Source organism: Amphiura filiformis, chromosome 16, assembly GCF_039555335.1.
Source record: "Amphiura filiformis chromosome 16, Afil_fr2py, whole genome shotgun sequence".
Classification (NCBI taxonomy): Eukaryota; Metazoa; Echinodermata; class Ophiuroidea; order Amphilepidida; family Amphiuridae; genus Amphiura; species Amphiura filiformis.
In genome coordinates, this window is record NC_092643.1 from 14818445 (window position 1) to 14837365 (window position 18921).

Here is an 18921-nt window from a genome sequence, read left to right on the forward strand (position 1 = left end):
AATTGCATCGTGCCGAATAAGGTATCAAAGGTATCAAAGTACGCAGAACAAAATTCTCCATCTATCGACTATTTTATTTTTTTTGCACTTTAGTTTTAGTGTCTTTAAGACATTGTTATTGTTCTGATACTATATGTGCGCAGTATAGTAGGGCCACATTGTGTTCATTCATGGAAATCCAAGATCTGCAAAACCTACGTCCATAATGACTAAGAAAGTAATAAAGCAAAATTTTTAAATATTTAATGTTTTTTTTTTTTTTTTTAACTTCAGCGTCTCCCGGCCCAACGGATGGTTTTGTGTTAGATCCCTGTGTCTCTAACCCATGTCAGAATGGTGCTCCTTGTACGTCAATAAGCAGTATCACATTCCGATGTAACTGTCGCACTGGATTTGTAGGTCTTACATGTAATGTCAGAGGTAAGTCATAATTCTTAGGTTTGCAGCTTCACGTTCTTAGATGGGACGAATAGCAACAGTATTTTTATGGGACCTGAGAGTACATCAGACACACCAATTTACATTCTGAATATGAGGAATGTCCTTCTGATACCAAATAATTTTGATTTTTTGAAATTTACAATATAATACAAATTATATGGCAAATTATTAAAATATTTTGAAATTTTTTGAAATTTAACATTCTCGTATCTTCAATACGAAAGTTTCAAATGATGGTCGGCTTTTCCTCCCAGCTACATACACATTAAGTACATATCATTAGATTTTAAGTTCACTTCGAGGACTGTTAAATGTGAAAAATATTTGACGAATTTCCAAATTAAAATTATTTGATATCAAAAGGACATTCCTTGTATTCAGAATGCAATTTGGTGTATCTGATGTGCTCTCAGGTCCTAAAAATTCTGTGCAAACGTTGCTGTCACCTTAAGGAACTTAGATGTAAAATTGCAGAACAACCCGCACACAACGAAAATCATTCTCACATTCTCAGATTTTTATCTAGGACTACAAACTAATTCTGTAATTATTAGGCCCAAACCAAAATGGCTTCATCGTAAATGTGTAACTTCTTTTTATAAATGATGTGGCGGGAAACTCAAGATCGAGTGTCAGTAGCCTTATCTTCAAATCTTTTTCTTACCTCTCTTTCCATGATAGGCCAGCATGCTTTTATTTGTTTTTAAGCCTAGGTTGAGCATTTTGTTTGAGCCTAGTCCCATGTTTAAGGGCCGGCACGTAACATGATTATAGCCCATGTCTCATCACACATAAACTATGCCATAGCCGATTTTTGACTTTATTTTTGCAGGGTATGTTAATGCAATAAAAAACATTATAATCATGTAAAAACAGAATTTAAAAAAATATTGAGGGCGTCCTCCTCAGCAAATGTTACAATAAAACTTTAATATACCCCAACTGTTTTGTAGCTCTTAAAAGTGTTACATCCACTTTTCCTGCTGGTATATTTTGTTTTTGCTCTGTATGCGCCATAGGAGGGTTTATTGCGGATCTGCGCGCTTTACAAGTGTACATATTATTATTATCCAATCATAATCTATTTTAATCAATTGAATTTCGTAAAATTGTCAAGAGTATTAAAATAGTTTGATTCATGATTTAATTTGGTCATTTTTGTAGAAACGCAGACAGGCACTTGTAACCCCAACCCATGTATCAATGGAGGAGTATGTTCTGTAAGTGGGACTGACTATACTTGTGATTGTAGCGGGACCAGTGGATTTACCGGTACAACTTGTGAATGTAAGTATTTGAAGGAAACAAAATCGTTGCTGACGTACGTACCTCCGATATTTTTATACACCGTCCCTTTGCATTTATATTGACTGATACTGACGGTAAGCTACTGTAGAGGCAACGTTATCAAGTTTTCCGAATGCACGCAAAGCCATGTTTGCAGTTGAAATTCTGAAATTTACTTGATTCGATTATAGGTAAAAAACAATTAATATTTGTTAGATGAACCACCATTTTAAGTCATGAACTCTCGCAAACGCATCTTAATTCAAAATTAAGTATTAAACAATCTTTTAAAAACCCGCCCCCCCCGAACACCACATTCCGCAATCGTTTTTGATACTGCCAAGTGGTTTGAGATCTGTCATTCATCCGTAGGCAGAAATTATGACGTCACCTAGTCCATCACATGACAACGGAAGATATAAGCTGAATTTATTTGAAATTAAATCAAATAATGGAAATTAATAATGTTGCAACTCCCTAAATGCTACCGATTTCTACGTTGCGTCCGGAACAATGTCAGTAATCTGATTAATAATAGAGACGTATAGACGACGGGAAAGATCTTTGAAGGTCTGTTCCACTTGCTCCCACATAGTTTCGATAACACCTCTCTCAAAACTGCTCTCCCTCCTCCTGATTGAGGATGATCAGCTATTCCTTCAATTATACCATCATCAATCAGATGCCTCAGATCTATATGACCTGCAAGAAAACCTCATCTCGCTTCGTCAGTGTTGCCGATACCTTACAAGTAGTGAAAGAAGCACAAAGGCGTGGCAAATCAACAATTGAGCTCCCAGTCCGAGCCAATGTCCTACGTCAGCTATGTTTAGTCTACGGAGCAGTGGCGTAGCCAGGATTTTGGAACCGAGGGGGCACAACTTGTAAATGTACCGACGGTAATATTTTTTACCTTTACCGACGGAAGTTGTGATTTGTTGACCCAAAATTTTTTTGCATGGTTTGAAAAAGTGAAGAGCAAAAAAAAAAAAAAAAGGATAATAGGCGGTACTTTAAACATAAAAACACATAATTTCTATGGCTAATTCACAATTTTTCATCATTTTCTTTACAATTCTCCCCTTTTTCCTGAAAAATAGTCTATTGTTAACCCATTTTTTTCAACAACGCCTTCCGTCTACCGACGGCCTTACATGAACCGACGGCCCCCTGCCCCCCTGGCTACGCCACTGCTACGGAGAGACACTTCATTGATAACCCTCCAATACTTATTTATGTATGTTGCTCCATCAACTCGTACAGAAAATATATTTTCCAACAATATCTAAAATCGGTATCTAAAACTAAATATTCATATGAAGCGTCTATGAAGTCGTAGTAAACGATCTTATGTTATAAACTGTACTAGCACAATTATTTGGCGCTTTAGCCGCAGTGTTGGCAACATTGTATTCTATGGTCAATGATTTCTATACCTTCTGTTCTGGATCGATGAAGATACAAGTTGTGAATATAACTTACACTCAATTCTCTTGTAAGCCCATACATTAATACGTGAATGGTATTTTTATAGGCCTATGAACAAAAAGACAAACAGAGATAGAAAACGGCCGAACCTGGATATTTCAAATGAAATGATAGAATTAAAAACATCGGTCGATGTTTTGCCACAAGTTTAAAAAATAACGGTTAGTTCATGAAAAAGAAGAAGTGAAATTTAGCAAAACGCGACGAGGTTTATTTGCCCGTAAGAGAGCTCTATTGTTCCGCTATTGTATCCGCTATTGTATCCACTATTGTATTCTATTCATAAAAGCTACTGCAAGAATCGCGGCAATCCCTGATATCGCTGGTGTCTACCGCCGGCGTTTCGCATTTATTAACATTCAAAATGATCCCATACTCTTACATTTATAGTCTTATTTGTGCTTTTTATATAATATTCAGAAATTGCAATTATGAAAACTACAAACTTTAAAAGTGAAAATATATTACCATCGAAAATATATCATACTTAAATTCTATAGAATCTATAGATACCCAACCCAGAAGTGCCCATTTATTTTCTAAATTTTTGAGTGAACACGATAATGCGATTGATTTTCTTACACGTACAAATACGGCCAATTCAGAGAGAAAATCTTGTTTCTCGTATAGGGCCTACTATAGACAATTTCTTTTTGTTGGCTGGCCGCTGAGCTACATATTTTTACAAATTATATATACGTCAAAACGTGTTCCCATGTTGAAAGTGTACACGCTATTTCTACTTGCTTTAAAGAGAGCATAATTGAATGAAGACGATTTATTTGTGCCAGGATTTCATTTAATATAACTATTTTTTTTATTTTAATAATACCCCATACCTAACAAGATCATAAGAAAATATTGTAAAGGCCATAAATATACGCACTCATGCATAGGGAGACAAACATGGTAAAGTTAATCTGTTCTTTTCATTCTCGTTCATTAACCTTTAGAACATTTCACATGCATGATGTTTGCATCAATGCCTTCTCGGCAATCTGGCCATAGGCCTATAGTAATTTAAATCGTGAAACCGTAGAACGATCTGTTGGTCAGCATAGATTGATTCCCATCACATCAATTCAAAGCTACACCCTTTTTTGAAATACAGCGACTTAAAATGAATTGACAATAACTTGAAATTTGGACATTTTGAGATAAATCCATATCATGGGTAATGTGAGGGCGCTCTTTCCATTGGTGACATCCTCAAATCACCACCATGCCACCAAATAATGAAAAGTAATTGAACAAAATGGTGTTGTTCAACAATGTTTTAATATAAAATTATACACTGACGTTTCGTACAAAAGTACTTTATCAAAGTGAGCCAAATAGAGAATGTCTGCGAGCGCGGAAAACAAAAATGAGAAACGCGATGTTAAAAGGTGCGTACTAGAAATGGCGCAACACGCAATAAAAAGCAGCGCGAGCGAAGTACTTTTGTACGAAATGTCAGCGTATAATTTTATATTAAAACATCGTTGAACAAAAACTTTAAACTTGGTCCCATTTATGAAAGTTTCTAAAGACCTACACGAAGTCATCTTTAGGCTACTTGTTTGTTTTCTTAGTTGTCAGTGTTCATTTTGTAGAGTAAATGAATTAATGTTCGTGCGTGATTGACGTTTTTCCGTAAAGACGTTATAATGTATTTTGATTTAACCAAAAGTAGCAAATACTCACTTTGTTAAATTCTTCATCGGCTTGTGTGATTCTGCGCCTCATGTACAGATGTAGGGCCTATATGTAGCAGGTTGACAGACAGTCAATTTGCTAAGTATATATAATACTCTACTACTCTTTATGAACACGCAATATAATAAAACATAAACCTTCAAATGTTTTTGATAATACATTATAGCCTATGCTTTCGAACAGTTTTAAACCTAATTGTTGCATGTAGAAATTAGGGCTCGTTCTTCATGTTATTACTACTTTACTGAATGGGACCAAGTTTAAAAAAGGGTGAAAAGCCACACAGGAAAGATTTTTTAAACTTTGGCCCCTTTTTACGTTTTGAAACGTTTTTTGGTAGATAAATAAAAACCCATAACAACCTCTGCATTAAAGTTTAAACTTCATCGCCATGATCAGCGGCTGCATCAAGACTTGTACATGATGTACAAAACTTAAAGTTGCAGACAAATGAGACATTGACGGATTGTGTGTCTTTTAAAACTGATATGTCACCTCTGGGCAAAATGTTTTATTTTTCAAATTTCATTACAGACCGACCGGAAGAGCTATGTGCCCCTGGATCGGAAGGAGATTTAGCATGTGGCACCAGGACGTGTTTAAATCATAACGTACCTAACGAACCTAGTTACGTCTGCGTGTGCTCTGATGCGTTCGAAATGGGCTATGACTGCTCAGTTGACGTTGGTAAGTGCTTTGGTTTATTTGTCTGTTTAGATATGTTACCTCGGTTACATTTCGACCTCAGTAGCAAGTAGCTCACAGGCTAACGTTTTCTGTTAGTACCTAGTAATAGACTGGTTTTTTAAATCTTTGTGTCAATACCTCCTTGAATTGTTATCATAGTAATACTTTGACTGCTAGATATGCAGATTCAAAGGTTTCACTTAACCCATGGAAAATGTTGCTTTTCCTTTACAAGTCATGTACATAATGTAATGTTACACTGGCTTGGGAACTTTTCAGGGCAACTTTTGAATGTTCATCCTTACATTCAAAGGGTTACTCATGACAATAGATAATGGATATTGAGACAAATGACGTACCAAAAAGAGCATGACTGGACCTCTTTCGCTATTTCAGTTTTAAAATGTGATGTATAGATTTTGAGTTATTACCTCCAAAGTAGGAGGTAATTACTTTTTATAATGTGTTTTGATGAAGAAGCAGTTTGATTATCCCTAGATTGCCAAATATCTACGTATATTAACCAAGAACTAACTAAATCAGTGAGAGTATTAAGTATTACAAGTATTAACTGTGTGACTGTTCTGAATCACAAAATTAATAACATCGTTTAACTCTTAACCGATCTTAATATAAATTGTTATAGTTGTATAAAATATCATTTGAATTATGTATATTATGCCTATGGAGAAGCATTTGAGCAATTTTACTGTGAGGTCGACCGTATTTAGGTCTTGACCCAATAATATTGATGGTACGCTACCGTTTTCCGCATAACCTGACTTAAACGTAAATGTAAGAGCTGAAGTAAGGATGAGCGGATGAGCAAAAACCTTTTTTTATACTGGATGGTGTTGCGTTCCAAATGATTGCACTTTGCGAGTAGTAGTCGTCTATGGCAAGTATATTGCACAATAGAACAGAAAAACCTGGTTTTTCGATCGATCGAAAAACCTGGTTTTTCGGTGAAAAACCAAGTTTTTCGGCCGAGAAACCTGGTTTTCGCCGATAAACTTGGTTTTCAATGATAAACCTGGTTTTCAAACGAAAAACCAGGTTTTTGAATCAGGCATGGAGCAAAAATTGGGGGTATTCGGTTTCCCTCGGAATGCGCTCGAGGCATTCGTTGTCATGCAAGCGCGACATGGATGATGGGCGCATTTGAGAGACACACTTGATGCGACCTGCACGCGAGTACCAAGACGCTTCAGATGAGACGCAGAATTGTTTTCGTTCGTCTCCGCGCACCGTCGGCAAGGACCCGAATACCCCCAATTTTCTCCCCATAGCTGACGGCGCGATTGTACGTGGCGGTATAGGGAGTCCCGGTTCTCCTTCTCTAATTCTGTGATAGATACACAAACAGGCGCGTAGCCAGCATTGTTAGTCCGAGGGGGCAAACGTCTTTATCGTCCCTAAAACGTCGTTATCGTCCCTATTCTTTTTTTTTAATCGCAATATCGCGTGTGCGTAGCACGCGAGTCTATTTGTTTTGGTAAATAACGAGCGCGCGTAGCGCGTGAGTCGAAATTTTTTGGGTTAAATCTCCCTTCTCCCCCTTTTTCTTCTCCCTCCCTCTTTCTTTCTTTCCCTTTCCCTCCTCTTCCTCTCCTTTCCCTTCTCGTTCCCTTTTTCCTTCCCTTTTTCTTCCCTCTCCTTCTCCCTTCCCTTCTCTTTCTCCCTCTCCTTCCCTTCTTTTTCTCTTTTCTCTTCTTTTTTCCGTCCCCATTTTATAAACGCAAGCACGCCTGAATCTGGTATTTCATCGCTCCTGCCGATTTGGTAAAGGTGCTCTTACATATACCCCTTGAAGATTCCACATCCATCTTACCAATATCATGTTAAAAACCTGTAAGCACATCATGATTTATCACTAAATGGCGGACGGAAAATTGCTGAAAATTTGCTGGCATGGAGTGTACAGTACCAGGGGGAATCGATGCGTGTACGAAGTTGTGGTACTCGACAGTTTGTTTTCAAGCTCCTTCCCAGCAAACACAAACGTTTTCGTCATCATTCGCAAAAGGTTATAAAAGGTTGTCAAAAAACGTTTAAATGTCGGGTTATATAAAGGGTATATTAAGAGTATAAAACGTTTTCATAACCTTAAAAAACATTTTTTGATAATCTACTGCTCAGCAAACGAAAATGTTTTACAGAAAACGTTTAAATGTCGGGTTATATAAAGGGTGTAAAAACGTTTTAATAACATTCCAAAAACATTCTTGAAAACTTGATACAAAACATTCTAAACAGAATGTTATTTTGGGGAGTTGAAAAATATTTTGCGAAAAATGTTTGCCCAAAATATTTTCAATAACGTTTTAAAAACGTTTTCATGACCTTTATATAACCCGACATTTAAATGTTATTAAAAGGTTTTGAAAAAACATTTTAAGAACATTTCTGTGTTTCCTGGGTTCAAATATTTTAACATAATGTTTTTTAAGTATTGACACAATATTTTGCAAAATGTTTGCAAAAATAGTTTACAATAACATTTTTGAAAACATTTAAAAATATTGTTGTAGTGTGTTTTCATACAAAACGTTTTAAAACGTTATCATAACCTTTATATAACCCGACATTTTAATGTTATTAAAACGTTTTTACCTAAACCAAAAGCCAAAATATAACTTATTTAAAACGTTTTTAAAACGTTTTTGTGTTTGCTGGGTTGTAGGCCTATGTGCGTACAAACCACAATAAATCAGCAAATCCACTCGGCTTCATAAGCGTCTGTTGTTTTTATATTCCCCGTCTCTGAAATCAATGACGTAATCAAAATCTACTCAATATTCATATTTTCGAACGTTGTTTGCTCCAGTCCAGGCCCTGCTCCAGTCCTCAATACAACATAGTGAAGCGGCCGTGCGTGAGTACCGGTATTCGAGGCCTGGAGGATCTAGCCTAAGTGCAATCGGGGAGTGCAAGCGTATAGTATTCGATTGTCATAGTTTTTTTTGATAAACCAGGTTAATCAAAAACTATGATAATCGAATTCGAAAAACCTGGTTTTTCGATTGAAAAACCAGGTTTATCAAAAAAACTATGACAATCGAATTGAAAAACCAAGTTTATCGGCGAAAAACCAGGTTTCTCGGTCGATAAACCTGTTTTTCAAAAACTATGACAATCGAATTTGAAAACCTGGTTTTCGATTGAAAACCAGGTTTATCAAAAAAACTATGACAATCGAATTGAAAAACCAAGTTTATCAGGGAAAAACCAGGTTTCTCGGTCGATAAACTTGGTTTATCAAAAACTATGACAATCAAATTCGAAAAACCTGGTTTTTAGATTGAAAACCAGGTTTATCAAAAAACTATGACAATCGAATTGAAAAACCAAGTTTATCGGCGAAAACTAGGTTTCTCGGTCGATAAACCTGGTTTTCAAAAACTATGACAATCGAATTCGAAAACCTGGTTTTTGATTGAAAAACCAGGTTTATCAATAAAAACTATGACAATCGAATTGAAAAACCAAGTTTATCAGTGAAAAACCAGGTTTCTCGGCCGATAAACCTGGTTTCTCCAAAACTATGACAATCAAATTCGAAAAACCTGGTTTTCGATTGAAAAACCAGGTTTATCAAATCGAAAAACCAAGTTTATCGATTGGATTGTCATAGTTTTTGATAAACCTGGTTCATCAGCCGAAAAACCAAGTTTATCAAAAAACTCTGACAATCGAATTGATAACCTGGTTTTTCGATTTGAAAAAGCACATAACCATAACTCCTCAGAAGCACATAACCATATGAGGAATCACCTCATATGGTTATGTGCTTCTGAGGAGTGAGGCCCTGTAGCCTTACGAAACAGATTTGTAAAGCATTATGTAGCTGTATCAAATGCAATTAATTAATTATTTCGCTCCCATTTCTGGTTGAGCACTTTACCTTTGGATGATTTCAACCATCTTGGATGTATATCTTGGATTTATCTATTTATTGACATTCTTGTATATTTAGCATTCAAAGGACAACATTATCATATCTTTGTAATTTGTGTATCTTTCTAATTTTCCAAAGATAATAGATATATTACGCAATGCTATGGATCAGCCTGTAAACGTAGCATAGATGACCTTGGCCGACCGTCTAACTACTTCGAGTCACTAAATTATCCACAAGTGTACACAGACAGACTGAGAGCTCTCTACCTGCTTTATCTTCCCGGTGTTGCGGAGATTTGTTTTACATTTGACCAAACTGCCTTTGGTATTGAAAACGACAAAGATGAACTGTACGTTGGTCCTGGGTTAGAATTTGACTATGAACGGGATATACAGTCGACGAATTCTCCGGACGAAGTATACTTCTTCGAGGATCGAACTGTTCCAGCGGGGAGGACTGTTCCCAATGATTTTTGCATACCATCGGATACAGTATGGATGTTTTTCCTTACTGACAAGAATATCGAGTTACCTGGCTGGCGCCTGTATTGGAGTGTTGAAGGTGGTAAGCATCGTTTGTTTATTTATTTATGTGTTGGTTTGATAGGTGAGCGTGTGTATACCGGTAAGCAGAGATTCTTTTTTTGCTTAGATTCCCATGCGTCAAAGTCAAACTGGGAATCTGTTTTCGAATTACGATCAATCGTAAAACTCTAATACACGTGGGATCGGTTTGGTAAACGAGGGGTCACTTTAAGTCACAGTCACGGACAAATTTGATGTACTAGTTCACCCGTAGCTGTGAGAGCAACTGGTTCACGTTATATTGAGGATTTTTTACTACTTTTAAGCCCGATTGGGCATACTTTAACATTTGACCTCAAGTTACCTCAGTTGATTTTGTTCATGCTCCCGTAATATGGAAAATTACTTTCATTAAGGGAAGGGGTATGAACGTTTGGACAGTATTTATTGTGGGACATTAGATCACATCAGACATATCGAATTGCATTCTGAATACGAAGAATGTCCTTCTGATATCAAATAATTTTGATTTTTGAAATTCGCAATGTAATACACATTTTATGGCAAATCATTAAAATTGATATTTATCAGTACTCGAAGTAAACTTTATAAATCTGATGATTTATACTTAAAGTGTATGTAGGTGGGATGAAAAGCCGACGATCAATTGAACATTTTGACCTTTCGTATTGAAGATATGGATTTTTTCCCCAAAACACAAAAAAATTAGGGCTTTTTGGGGAAAAATCCATATCGTCAATATGAAAGGTCAAAATTCAATTGATCGTCGGCTTTTCCTCCCAGCTACATACACTTTAAAATATATCATTAGATTTATAAAATTTACTTCGAGGACTGTTATATATCAAAAATTTGAAAAATATAAATTTTTATAATTTGTCATAAAATTTGTATTATATCGTGATTTTCAAAAATGAAAATTATTTGATATCAGATATACATGCTTCGTATTCAGAATGCAATTCGATACGTCTGAGGTGCTCTCATGTCCCCTAAAAAATACTGTCGAAACGCTCAAAACGCTCATTCCAGATCCCTTAAGTTACAGTCAATCGGACGAAATTTAAAATGTAGCCTCTGGATGACCTTTGACCTCGGATGACCTTGATTATTATGTTCTCCTCATTTGCAGAATTCCACCCATCAAGTTTAGGTCTGATCGGACGAAGTTTGAAACTTGAATCCTCCGTGATGACGTCCACCTTCGTGGTTGACCGCCATTTTATTTCGCATATATATAGGATTCCACCCAACAAAGTTTGAAATTTGAAGCCTCCGTGATGACCTTTGACCTTTGTTGACTTCAATTTCATTACGCACATATATTCCCCTGGTATCAAGTATTCCACCCACTAAGTTTGAGTCCGGTCGGACAAAGTTTGAAATCCATGACCTTTGACCTTGACGTCCAATAACCTTTAAAACCAGCCGAAGGACATGGCTACCATAAGAAAATTTCATAAAAGTGTAAAAACATCGTCACATTTACCTACTTTTTCTATAGGGGGAACTAATCACATGTTTCTCTTTCTAAATATAGGAGGAAATTGGGTCATCGTTTCTCATCTATTATCTTTTATAGTGACCCTTTGTACAGTAATTGATACCGAGCCGCGAACATAGACCGTATGCTATGCTGGCCTACCGCCAGAACGTACAGAAGATTTAGGAAGGTAGAAAGAATGCCTTAAAGATATCAACAGGACCAACGCTTTACCTTTCAAATTGCATGTTCAAGATATTGCAGTTACATTAGGCGATCAGTTTTTTTTTGTCATTGTGTTTTTATTGAAAATAGTCGATCAGGTTACAGTGAAATATAACATCAATATCAAAACACTATACTTTGATCAGCTCGTAATCGGCGGAAATTTTTATCACTACGCCGAAAAGTAGACCCACGTTAAGAAGGATATTATTGATCTACCTGGTCTATATTTTGCGTGTTGAAGAAAGTAGACTAAGTAGAGGACTTCAAAATAATAATTTGCAATACTTCTGTCGAAATGTCACAAAATATATTGGTATTAATCCGCGATGTTATAAGGCCCGCCGATTACGAGCTGATCAAACTATATATATCTTCTATCTTACTAGATTCCACACCGCCTACAGTTATATGCCCCGAAGGTATCGTCGAAGATGTTGTATTCGGTCAAGGTGGAAGTAGTGTGACGTGGACAGAGCCACAAGTCTTTGATAATTCCGGGATAGAGCCTACACTGGTCTATAGCTCCCATACATCGGGGTCATTCTTTAATTCAGGACAAACGACGGTAACATATGTATATCGTGATGGGTCTGAGAACGAAGCAAGCTGCACAATAAATGTCTTCATACGTGAAGGTAAATTCAATAATTAAAAACGCTGATGGCACATTGGTTTGCCCATTTTTGTTAATTTTAACTTTTTGAAAGTACTAGTGTTTGCTTTTACTTTTCTTTTTGGTCCAAGTGATGTTAAATTTGTTATTTAATAAGGCTACCGCAGCTACGACAATGGCGTAAATAAAAAAATCCAAGGCGGCAGATTCCCTTGCCTATTTAGTCTACCGTCATGTTCTTAAATTCTTGCCAAATAATGAGTACAGCAGTTTATAGTCTGCCCACTCCAGAAACGACATATTAACTGGTAATAAACTGATAATCAATAATTTGACTGTTTCGATACCAGGTGCACTTTCACAAAATATATTTCACGCTTTGGACAGTTTAAACCCATAATGTACGATTACCGACAAATTTGTGTTATTTTTTATTCAAAATGTTGAAATAATATTAGTAATAACTGCCGGGAAGGGATGCTGTCCATTTTAAGCTGAAATAGCAAGGTAAACTGAAAAAATCTTACTGGTTATTTTCGCCTTTTAACATGTACAGGCTGAGTCAAAAAGAAGTAAACTCTTGTTTGAAGGGCTGTAACTACAGTTCTGTAAGGAATCGGCTAAAAATGAAAATATCATTGAAAAGAGCACATTCTACACATCTAATTTAAATAAAGAATTGTTGGAATTGCTCATAGCAAACTCAAGTTATACTCATTTGAATACAACCACCCATTTTTGTAGCTGCACACGGTTTCACTTCCCAAGTACCTATTATATTGTTTGGTAAGGCGCGATATTCAAATGCAAATAAAGTTCTGTGGCAGGTGTGGTTTCGCTCAATAAGTCCCTCATGTTAATGGGTTCTTTTCAATATGAATCTTACCTCATTGCACTACATTATTATGAAACGGGCCAAATGACAACATGGCACTACAATTTACCGCACGGGATCGCACGTTTCTGTCGACGAAATATCATGAAACTAAGAGTCCCACGGAAGTTCAGCGTCTTTTTCGTCTCCAGTCTCCCACAGCTAATCAGATTCCATGTAAGGGAGCAGTATACGAATGTGAACAAGCACAATGTGCATGGGACACTAAAAAACAGACATCCGGAAGCTTCACACATACCACGAACTGCTAGATCACAAGTGAAGATTGCTAGAGTTAGACATGCGTTACAGCAAGACCCAAAGATCAGCTCAAGACACAATCCTTTACCCAACATTCCCCAGTCAAACTTTTGCCAGATCGTTCGTAAAGGCTCGAATTGGTATCCATACAAACTACAGTACCGTCATGGACTTCATCCTGGGGACGCCGTTTGTAATTAATTAAAAGCAAAAGTTGTCAATTCAACAATAAATCCTGTTAGTACTTTTTTGATTCGAAATTGAAATGGATGAAAATCAATCGGCCGTGTGCAGCTACAAAAATGGGTGGTTGTATTTAAATGAGTATAACTCTAGTTTGATGTGCGCAATTACAACAATTCTTTTTTTTTTATTTAGACGTGTAGAATTTGTTCTTTCCAATGATATTTTCATTTTCAGCAGATTCTTTACAGATCTCTAGTTACAGCCCTTCAAACAAGAGTTTACTTCTTTTTGACTCAGCCTGTAGTTCTACGGGAGTACATAAAGTCATAATAAACAAAAATATGACTTTATGTCGAACTTTCTTCTGTTGACAAACAAAGACAACAAATTTGACCCATTCCATTTAGTTGCAAGTTATGCTATGTATAAACATTACAAAAAGGCCTATGCACACACAAAAATCAGGTTTGAAAAAATCAACCCATTTCATAATATTATAAGATGGTACATTATGGCTTTAAAAAGCGTTTCATTGGCAATCACAATTCACTTTATATGAAATTACCTCATACACCAATTTATACCAATTCTTTTTAGTTGACAGAACACCGCCAGTCATCATCGGTGGTCCAAACCCGAATGGTATTACCGAAACCACTGCATGTAATACTGGAGGTAAAACAGTATCATGGCCAGAACCAACCGCATCTGATAACTCAGGAACAGCCACCTTAGCGAGCAGAAGTCATTCTCCAGGACAATTCTTTACAACCGGAACAACAACAGTGACGTACAGATTTGTCGATCCAACTAACAACGCTGCTACCTTGTCCTTTGATGTCACTGTAAACGAAGGTAAGGAATTAAAAGCCCTGGCGGCTACACCATTGGCCCGATCAAGCAAACGGAGAACAATAGACGTAGAATATCCCTGTGTCGATTCTCCGCCACACAATATAATAACGAATTTACACTTAATTTGGATGTACTGTATCTTGGTCCAAGTCTTTACAATGAAAAGTATACTCACATTGGTATAGCTAGGATTTAATCTTTCCCTAGAGAAGTCCTTTTCAGACAGAGTGCAGCCATCGTCAGAGCAACTAAATAAACATAATGATGCGCCTTATATACACTAGGGGCATGTCAATATGATTGACAGGAAGTGTCAAGAGGGGTATATTACATGTCAATGAGAGGTTACGTAATTAAATTGGTCAGAGGTCCTTTTGAATGATCTATCTATTCAGGAGGAATGTCCACTCCTTTGTCCATATTGAAATTGTCTGAAGTAGAAACTTAGTTAAATTACAATCATTGTACTCATTAGGTCTTTTAAGGGTATACGATGTATTGTTGGTCGAAGCAGCAGAAAAAAAGTATATAGTTCACAGCATCTTGCGAATGGTAGTGAGCTTTAGCTCAATTCATAGCGAGCGTGTAGAAGAATTCAAATATCATAGATACACTTTTGTAGGTCCTGTGGTTCTTGAGTTATGTTGTAAAGAAGGCTGAAACAACAACACCTTTGTAAAACGTATATAACTCATTAACAACAATACATTTGCAAGTTTTCAAAGTATATGATTTGTAGAATGAACTTTTGCACAACATCAAAGTGTTATTTTTCAATAATATATTGATTCAGATAATGAAAATTGTTTTTTTGGCTGCTTCGACCAACAATACCTCGTATACCCTCTCGTATACCCTTAAAATATTATTGTTACAAACGTTTGTCGTGATAGATGATGATACAAAGTAAACAAGTAGCGTTTAACTAGAAAGATATTGTCTGTTTTCGGTGTAAATGAAGATAATACGTGCACTAATTTGTTTAGAAAAACACCTAGTAGTAGAGGATGTAAAGATTTTCTTTGCTGAAATTAATAAAGTTGTTGATTTCATATACCGTTTCTCAATAGTTCAAGAGGATGTAAACATTTTTTGCTGATATTTATTAATAAAGTTGTTGATTTCATATACCTTTCTCAATAGTTGACAACACGCCACCAACTTGCTCACCACAACCAAACGACATCACACGAATCATTCCTTTAAATCAGGGCAGTACGTCGGTATCCTTTGCTGCACCAAGAGCCCAAGATGACTGCGGTCAGCCGACATTAGTGAGCAGCTCACACCAGTCTGGAGGAACCTTCAACACGGGCACAACTCGGGTCAGCTATGTGTACAGAGACAGCTCAAGAAACCAGGTCACATGTTCATTTAATGTCATTGTAAATGAAGGTAGGCAAACCTTTTGTCTGAAACCAAAAATAACTCAAACGATGATAAATTTGAATACCACTCATTTTTTAAACATTAAAGAAATCGTAATCGGCGGGCCTTATAACACCGCGGATTAAATAACTATATTATGTTATTTCGAGAATTGTCTTGTGATATCATGCCAGAAGCATCGCAAGTTCGATACGTTTTCTTTAATAAGCACAATAGAGACCATCGACCAGACATGTCAACTATGACACTTTTTAACGTGGGTCTACTTTTCGGTGTAGTGACAAAAGCCTTATAATTCATGCCGGTTATGAGCTGATCAAACTGTAAGCCTATTGTTTAATAAACTTGACAGCTCGAAAAGTGTGTTCTCCATTTAGTTGACAGTACCCCGCCGATAGTATCAGGATCTGGTGATACGACGGTAACAACACCTTTGAATACCGGTGGAAGGACCGTCACATGGACTGAACCAACTGCAACTGATAATTCAGGATCAGTCACTCTGGTCAGTAGAAGTCATGTTCCAGGAACAAGGTTCGATACAGGAACGACTAGAGTGACATACGTCTTTCGGGATCCGACGGGAAATAGAGCGACTTATGAATTTGATGTTAACGTTGTGGAAGGTAATAACTGCAGTTGACATTTTACTCGTTTGTTTGTTATTGTTGGTCATGCAATAAGTAAATATTTCATATGAAATTGTAACTAACAACCTTAATTACAAAGAAACCGAGATTAGGTCATCGTTGATGCACAGGCTCAACCAGTATGTTGTACTGGTCTCATAAACCTCAGATAAAACAGGCAGTGGAGTAGCCAGTGGTGAGGGGAAAATTGCCCCTCCATCATAAATAAAATGAGGACAGCAAAAGAGGAGTAAAAATGAACTAAACACAATTTGAAATCCCGGACGAAAATGCGCTAAATGGGAGGGCAACTTCAGCTTCAACAATCTGGACGAAAAATAATTAGCCCCACACACACTCACTAAAAAGCTGCATGCGGCTCACAGATGGTAAACTGCTAACGGTAACAACAACATGATAACAATAATATCTTTTCCTTACACTTAGCCTATCTTTTAAGTCTGTCTCAAAAACATGTATTTTCTGTTTAGTTGACATTACGCCGCCGACGGTATCAGGCTCTGGTGATACGACAGTAACAACACCTTTGAATACCGGCGGAAGGACCGTCACATGGACTGAACCAACTGCAACTGATAATTCAGGATCAGTCACTTTGGTCAGTAGAAGTCATGGTCCAGGAACAAGGTTTGATACAGGAACGACTAGAGTTACATACATCTATCGGGATCCGGCGGGAAATAGAGCGACTTATGAATTTGATGTGATAGTCATTGAAGGTAATATAGCTGGAATTCCAGTAGAGTACATTTCAAACATATTCATGTCATGTTTTGAGTTTATGATTTTGATGTGAACGTTGTGGAAGGTATATCACTGTTTCATTTTCTTCATGCATGGGAGTTTTAAGCGTAAAGGGACCGTCCACCACAAAATGGGCTATAATGTTGGCATTTTTACCTTTTGTAATATTTGACATGCACGTTTTTCTCAAACTAAGCTTTACATTAATATTTGACATACCCCTGTTGCTCGTTTGCAAGGTAGTAAAATTAGTAAATCAGTTTTGTTTTTGGTTGAGATCTTGCTTTGATGGACAACAATGAAAACAAACTTTTTAAATGTCCTTTATATTTTGACTTCATAATGTGGTATTTTAATGGGACGTCAACTTTGTCAATACTGCTGTTTTCCTTGTTTTTTGCCCAATTTTTAAAAAAAATAGCCTTCACTTTATAAACAAGTTTAATTTTTTACACTTTCGATGAGATCACTGAATGGACTGAAATGAAGGTTGCAAGTAGTTGACTATTTTGACAAAACATGCTGTTTTTTGAAAACTCTCTGATCTGACACACATTCAAAGTTGAAGCTGTGTTATTCTATGTATTATTACAAGTTTATTATTAGATCAAAAATAACAGCCTAAAACATTATAAAATTAAAACTGCAATAAAATATAATTACACAGAGATCCCAGCAACGATATTGTAAGCTACTAATGATAAAATGACAATTTGATCCACGTGACATACCAGAATGATGTTTTTTTGTAGTATCTTCATACAACAATATTTGTGTAAAAGATTTTATACTCAATACCTCTGAATGTCCCCTAAAATGAGCCAATGGTTCAGGATTTGAAGATAGATTTTTTGCCCGGTGTAATACAAAGATGTAAATGCGGCACTACGTGCAATTATTGTAACACTTCCAATACTTGCCCTGATGAATAGCTGTAAATTCTAACCTTGTTATTGAATGTCATATGAGTGCAGTATACATGAATTTAACAAAAATTAGTGACATTAGTGAAATATCCTTAGAAAATATTTGTGATTCATGAGGCAACATATCCGAAATAGTTCAAATGCTAGTGACTAAGCCAGTTTAAAACATAGAAACCTGTCAGCTCCTTGATAAAGGAGTTACGCGAGCCCTGCAATGCTCATGTGATTGTATTTAAACCAGTAGCGTAGCCAGCAGGGGGGCAGGAGGGGCAGAGTGCCCCCTGACAAAAAAAATGAAAGAAAAAGTGCCCTCTGACAAAAAATGAAAGAGAAAATCAGGAGGGCAAAGGAAAAGAAAAGGGCAAGGAGCCCCTTTTCTAGCAAAATTCAGGGCCAAAATAGTGTAAAATACACAATTTTTCCGCGCTACGCGCGCACATTGTAACAATAATGCCCTTTTTTAGCCGGATAATGGGCGAAAATAGTGTAAAATACCATTTTCTTCGCGCTACGCGCACATCATCCCAATAAGGCCCTTTTCGGGAAGCTCGAAGACGTACAGTCTCTATGTATTGTATGATGCAACTGCAATTTTTTTCGTCTGTGCCCCCAAAATTTTATTTTGCCCCCCCCCCCCGACCAAGAAAGCTGGCCACGCCCCTGAT

At 36.7% G+C, this 18921-nt stretch overlaps 1 protein-coding gene across 1 annotated transcript in view; it reads left to right on the top strand.

The window, feature by feature from the left end:
* LOC140172446 (uncharacterized) overlaps positions 1-18921 on the top strand; it is a 74997-nt gene that overhangs the window by 14523 nt on the left and 41553 nt on the right. Inside the window, exons 5-13 of the mRNA XM_072195593.1 lie at positions 274-420; positions 1606-1728; positions 5449-5601; positions 9638-10066; positions 12145-12393; positions 14290-14547; positions 15691-15942; positions 16314-16562; positions 17057-17305. Of these exons, the coding sequence (XP_072051694.1) occupies positions 274-420; positions 1606-1728; positions 5449-5601; positions 9638-10066; positions 12145-12393; positions 14290-14547; positions 15691-15942; positions 16314-16562; positions 17057-17305 (2109 nt within the window). The remainder of the gene's footprint in view (positions 1-273; positions 421-1605; positions 1729-5448; positions 5602-9637; positions 10067-12144; positions 12394-14289; positions 14548-15690; positions 15943-16313; positions 16563-17056; positions 17306-18921) is intronic.